Source organism: Glycine soja, chromosome 6 (genome assembly GCF_004193775.1).
Source record: "Glycine soja cultivar W05 chromosome 6, ASM419377v2, whole genome shotgun sequence".
In the NCBI taxonomy this organism is placed as follows: domain Eukaryota; kingdom Viridiplantae; phylum Streptophyta; class Magnoliopsida; order Fabales; family Fabaceae; genus Glycine; species Glycine soja.
The window spans coordinates 38,661,220-38,667,630 of record NC_041007.1 but is presented as its reverse complement, the minus strand read 5'-3'; the positions used below and the strand labels follow the sequence as shown (position 1 = coordinate 38,667,630).

At 34.3% G+C, this 6,411-nt stretch overlaps 1 protein-coding gene across 1 annotated transcript; it reads left to right on the top strand.

The window, feature by feature from the left end:
- The first annotated feature begins 260 nt into the window (after positions 1 to 260).
- On the top strand, positions 261 to 5,946 carry LOC114416906 (PAP-specific phosphatase HAL2-like). The gene is made up of 3 exons (XM_028381945.1): positions 261 to 740; positions 3,742 to 4,429; positions 5,484 to 5,946. The coding sequence occupies exons 1-3, from the start codon at positions 587 to 589 to the stop codon at positions 5,785 to 5,787; spliced, it is 1,146 nt and encodes a 381-aa protein (XP_028237746.1). The 5' UTR covers positions 261 to 586; the 3' UTR covers positions 5,788 to 5,946.
- The last annotated feature ends 465 nt before the right edge of the window (positions 5,947 to 6,411 follow it).

Sequence of the window (6,411 nt, the reverse complement as noted above, 5' to 3'; positions counted from 1 at the left end):
AACATAAGAAGGAAAAAAAATATAACACACGTCTAAAAAGTTAATATCATATTTAATTGTATTAATTTTAATTTAAAAAATATATTTTTAACTTACCCTTGGTTGGAATTTGTTATAAAAGATAAAAAAATCAATAAACTAATACCTCAATTAAATAAAAAATATTTTTAAAATTATAATATTAGATAAGATAATGGTAGCATTAAATGTGGATATACATATGAGAAAAGATATTGAAGTTCGCATGTGCATATAATTTGTGCTTATGTTTTATCATGGACAGTGCAATTCAGAGAAACCAAATCCCAGACACCATACAACACAACACAGCACTTTGGTCGTGTTTCGTTTCATCTTTTTCTCCGAGAAAGATCCACCCCACGTTTCAAAATCACTTTTTTTCTCTGCTTTGGGAAATGATGCCATTGTTGTCCCTTGCGAAGCCAAACCCCATCACCACCATCATCATGTAGGAGCGACTCAACAACTCGAGTCTCGCGTTCCTCTTCCTCCCCCTCTGGGCACGTGAGAATTCTCCGATTCTGAAACCGAGGCACGTGACGTTAGCGTGCGTGTGTTTTTGGCTATGGAGGAGGACAAGTACGCGAAGGAATTGGAGGTGGCTGTTAGGGTGGTCCACGTGGCGTGTGCTCTCTGCGGGAGGGTGCAGGAGAGGCTCCTTGCCACCACCAATGATCACGTTCTAGCCAAGGATGATGATTCTCCCGTTACTGTTGCAGGTACTTTGCATTTAATTTTAATTTCAATTTAAATGTACCCTTTTGCCGTTTTTTTAATTTCTTTTCTTGAAAATGGCGTTGGTGTGAATGAATTTAATAATTGATGTTGGGTTTGATCTTTTTTATTGTTTTTTTGGTTTTTGGGTGTTGTGGGAAAGTGTGCATTTGAATCATCATGTGATGATAGTTGCTAGGAAGATTGGTTTTTTTGGTACGAGGAATCGAATGAGGTTGTAAAAAATATCTTCGTTTTTATGAGTATTGTAAAGTATAGGATGGCCCGTTTGGATCAAAATCCTGGGAACCATTGAAATTTAAATCTTTAATGGGTAATGCAGATTCAAGATTTATGTGGGGTGGGCAAAATTTTCTCTTGGCTTTGTAAACTATAGAAGTGTGTTATGATGGACCAGTTTCGAAATTAATCCAGTGAAGTATTCTGTTTTTTTAGTGAGGCTGAAATCATTAGTGGGTAATAATTTAGCTTAAATTGTGATTCTAAGGGCACGTTTGATTTTTTATTTTCAAAGATTGTTTTCAATTTTCAAAATGCAACTAAACAAGGTTGATCACACAGTTGGTGGAGGGTGATGCATGCCACATAGCAGAGTGTAGAACTGAGGTAAAGGTTGAGCAAGATGAAAACAGGAGAAGAAAAATGAGAAAGCATCTCCCAGCTGTTTTTGGTTTTCAAAACACTTGTTTCAGAAACAATTTTCAAAACTTAATAGATTTTGGATGAGAAGTTTATTGCTAAATAGTGCAAAATTGTTCTAAAAACAGTTTTTAAAATGATAAAGTGAGAAGAGAATCAAACAGACCCTAAAATTCTATCATGAGGATTTCTATTCCTTTTCTATTTCTTTGCTGAAGTCTGTTTTGTGTTTTTTTGGAGCTCTGACTGGACACTGAAGTGCTAGGATAATTCTTAAGCAGATTATCTGATAGCATTGTTTTTTTCATCTTCATGATTTAATACATTAATTTGATCTTGGAATCATAATAGAATCTCTCCATTTATCCTAGTTCTTTGTTAATGGTGTCATTATAATTGCATTGTGTGTGTCTTATAGATTTATGATTTCAGCATCCACTCTGCACCTGCTTGTTCATCTTATGTGCTGTATTATATAATCTATAATAAAACCAAGAAGATAGTCGTGGCCATGGTAAGGGACCATAAAATGTAAAACAACTTGTTAGAGAAAAGTACATTGTTCATTGGAGCTTGAGTATTTGTTTCTTTAACATTGTTGGTGAACTTTTCCATTAAAGCTCTTGAGAAACTTCAGCTGTTTCTAAAGCCTAAGTTGTTAGATGAAAGCTCATGTTTGGTTTTATATTTAACACATTCCCTCTCAAATAATCTTTCAGACTTAAAGGCTTGGCAATGCATAAGCCGACCTACCTTATACTCAAATTCAACTTTTATTTATAAGAATTAGGGCAGAAAGGATTAAACTCCTAACTACATCATAGAGGCTATGATACTATATCATGAACTAGTTATCTCCAAATCTTTTTTTAGGTAAATACTCAAATGATTTTATAGTAATAAGCTATTTCATACCAGGAATTTTAGGCTGTGGCATCATTTATATTACGAGATAAATGTAGTGGGTGTACAGATGCATGATAATTATACATCTAGGTTGGTGGTTGAAACTATGTGAAAGTTTTTGTACATATCTATTTTAAGTTTACACCAAATCTGTATGATGGTTCTTACAGGATTAGATTTCCTTGATCTTAGACTCGTAATCATAAACAGTCAGAAATGCATAAGCGGTTTGTAAATTCACATAAGCATTCTGGCCTAGTTGAAAAGTTTCTGGTGTGATTATCCACTTACCCTATTGCATAGTGCACTTAACATTTTAATGCAGAAGAAAGAAATATATTGTTTGTCCATTATCATCCGGCTGGACAGGAGCTTTCGATATATATATTTTTCCATCACAAATTATTATAGTAAATGTTAAACCTTGTATCGGCCCCCCAACAAACTCATCTTGGATGCTTTCTGTGTTAAAGCAAACCATTGAATCTGTGATGCAATTAACTGCTGGACTTGTGCAACCAGTAGTTGAAAGTATCTAGATGGTTGGGATAAATTGAACTTTCAGAGAGAAACTTTTTGTTTTAGAAAGAAATTTAATCCAGCAGTTCAAAAACTGTTGCAGATAGTTGTAATGGTTCATTCAAATGAGCTGATTGCACAGTAGGCCTAGCCAGTATATAATGCCAGGAGGTTTGTTTTATTGTTAGAATAAGGTATGAATCTTTTGCAAAGGAGAATCCAATAAGTTGAGTATGGATTACAAGTGACTCTTTGGAAATATTGCAGACAAGGTGTATTTTTCCCTTCATTTCATGGTGCCACATTGTTTTGATGGCAGTATACATTTTTTTTTTTTTTTTTTATGTTTGGTTTCTAGTTGGCGTAAATCATATTAACATTGCAGCTGGAAGGTTTTAATTTTTATTTTATTTTAGTTAAATATAAAGTTAGCTTTATCAACATTTAGATTTTTTGGTATTTTACTTTGATTGAACATATGACTGAGCAATGTTTGAATGTCAACTTATCATTTCCAAGTTGTGACTATATAGAAATTGTTAAACCTGTTATACGGGACTTCATAAGGTGGTGACTTTTTCATTTTTGTTATTAGTGACAGTTCAAAGATCCAAGCTCTAACGTACTGCACATTTTTGCTTCTACAAAGTGGAGCTAACAACACTTTTGTCTTTTTCTTTCTCTAGTAGATATTATTAATTTTCACAATTTTGCAGTCAGACCAAACTAGTTTATTTATATTCCTATAGCCATGAAACAAATCAGTCGTATTGGAAATGGAGATATTTTAATCTACTATAGTAGTCTGCTCCATTTTATCCTTGCATATAAATGCACGGTGCTCAAAATTTTTGTTTCTGGTGCAAATATTGCTCACAGTTAATTGACTGATTATTTCATTTCATATCTCTGCATGAGAAGACTTTAGTGTTCAAGCAACTATTAGTTGGTTACTATCAGAAATTTTCGGGGTTCAAAATGTGTCAATCATTGCCGAAGAAGACATACAAACCATCTCCAAGGATGAATCAGCAAGCTTACTGGAAGCTGTTGTGAATACTGTGAATGAGTCTTTAGCTTTTGCATCCAAGTACGGTTTTCAAAGTCCGGAGACAACTCTAGGGACATCTGAAGTTCTTGAGGCCATTGCCCGTTGCAACTCAACTGGAGGCTCCAGGGGAAGATATTGGGTGCTTGACCCTGTTGATGGCACATTAGGATTTGTACGCGGGGATCAGTATGCTGTTGCTCTAGCTCTGATTGAGGATGGAAAAGTTGTTCTTGGAGTTCTGGGGTGTCCTAATTACCCAGTAAAGACAGAATGGCTTAGTTATCATTACCAGCATCATCAAACAACGCCAGAATCATCTCTAACAACTCCTGATACTGGGGGAAAAGGATGTGTATTGTATGCAAGAAAAGGCAGTGGTGAGGCATGGCTGCAGTCATTAATTGATGGAGATAACATGCTAGAATGGCCGAATTGTGCTAGACTTATTCGTGTTTCTTCGATTGAAGATCCGGCATTGGCAACTCTTTGTGAACCAGTGGAAAGGGCAAACTCAAACCATTCATTCACAGCTGGGCTTGCTCACAGTGTGGGACTTAGGTATAATGTTCCCCCTTTTTTCTATCAAAATGTCAATAGTTTGGACCTATTTCATTCGCAAATTGACTGAAACTTAAAGTACTTCCATATAAGTGCATTAGAATGTAAGGATGGTGTTAAAAGGTTTAGGATTTAACTGCCTTGACAGAAACCATTTCTGGACCAACAATAGGGTCACTACAAGTAGAAATTAGTCAGTTTTATATATAGAATTAGAATTAGTGAAGAGAATATAAAAAAACAGCCATACATTGTAATTTTTGTTACTTTAATGGGAATTTAAGGAGCGGAAAAAATTCTTGCACAACATATCTACTGATCATAGAAATTGGTTTGTCGTTTATGTATAATATTTTTACTGGAAACATTGGAAAGTTATAACTGAATTTGTATATTGACGATTATACTAAGTTATCATACAAAGCTTTAGGTAGTGTTTGGCTCAACTTTTTTTAGTTTTTCTTTCCTTAAAAGGAGAAATTAGGCCAAACACATCTGAATTCTGAAGAAAAGCTCTTAAAAATTAAGGACTTTATTTTTTATAAAAGAAAAAGGGGAAAGTAGCTTGAAAATAAAAATAAAAAACTAACTGAACTAGCTTTCAAAGATAAGTTGCATACTTTAGCCTCCCTCTCCCTTTCATCCAGACCAGAACTACTCAATGTGGGACAGAGAAATAAAAACTTAGTTTTAAGGAAGGTTTTAAGCTAAAGCTGCCAAATATCTTAAATTTATTTTTATACACTTATTTTGAACTTTAACTTCAAAGTAACTTCACAGTAAAAAAAAAAAAAGCTAGAAGGCTCAATTCTGTAATGCATTTCTAGAAGGGAATTCTGAACCAGACACTTTACTTGTAGCCTGTTTTAGTTCTATCATTCCATGGTTTCATTGTTAGCAAGTGTTATGGTGAAAGGTTTAATTTTCTGTTCTCTGAAATTCCATGTTTGCAATTTCTTTCCAAATTGGATCTGAGCTTATGAAATTTATATTTTTCTCTTTTGAAAATCATTGCTGGTATTGAATCATTCTTCCCTTTCAAAATCTGGTACAGAAAACAGCCCTTGCGTGTGCACAGCATGGTAAAATACGCAGCAATAGCCCGGGGGGACGCGGAGATATTCATGAAATTCGCAAAGTGTGGCTACAAGGAGAAGATATGGGATCATGCTGCCGGCGTTGTTATTGTTGAGGAGGCTGGTGGTGTGGTAACTGATGCCGGGGGGCGTCCTCTGGACTTTTCAAAGGGAATGTACTTGGAAGGTCTTGACAGAGGCATAATTGCATGCTCTGGTGTCACATTGCATGAAAAATTAATTGATGCTGTTTATGCTAGCTGGGACTCCTCAAATTTATGAGCCATTCTTTCTTCTGTCAATGAGGCAAAATTTTGGTAGAGGCAATCTGGATCACTTCTTTGTTTTTTTTTTCTTGTGTTCATATTAGTAGGCAGTAGCTAGCTAACTTTCCACTATTATACTCTGATAGCATATTATATTAAACTGAAGATATATTTATATGTGGGATTTAGCTCCTCTCTGAAACAAGGGAGTATACTTTAAAGGATAAAAGAATAATTATAACCATTGATTAAAAAATCAAAAGGGGTGTTTGATTTGACAAAATTGTTTTCCGTCTTTTGTTTTCTATTTTTATTTTTAATTACAAAAATGTCAAATCATGTTTACTTTGTTTCTGGTTTTTGAAAGTTTGTATTGGAAACAATGAAAATAACTTGTGTTGTTTATTTTTTCACTATTTCTTTTATATACTTTTGAAAATAGGAAACAAAGTGAGAATAATGCGATGTTTTTGTAATTAAACCCTAAAACAAAACTAAACAGTCTTTAATGATGATATACAAATGCATTTTGTAATCTCAATTTGGTAGCACTCATTTTAGATGAGTAAAATCTATATGTGTGCCCCTTCACATAGCAAAATGTCACACATTGTGATTTGCAAATAGGATATAAAAAAAT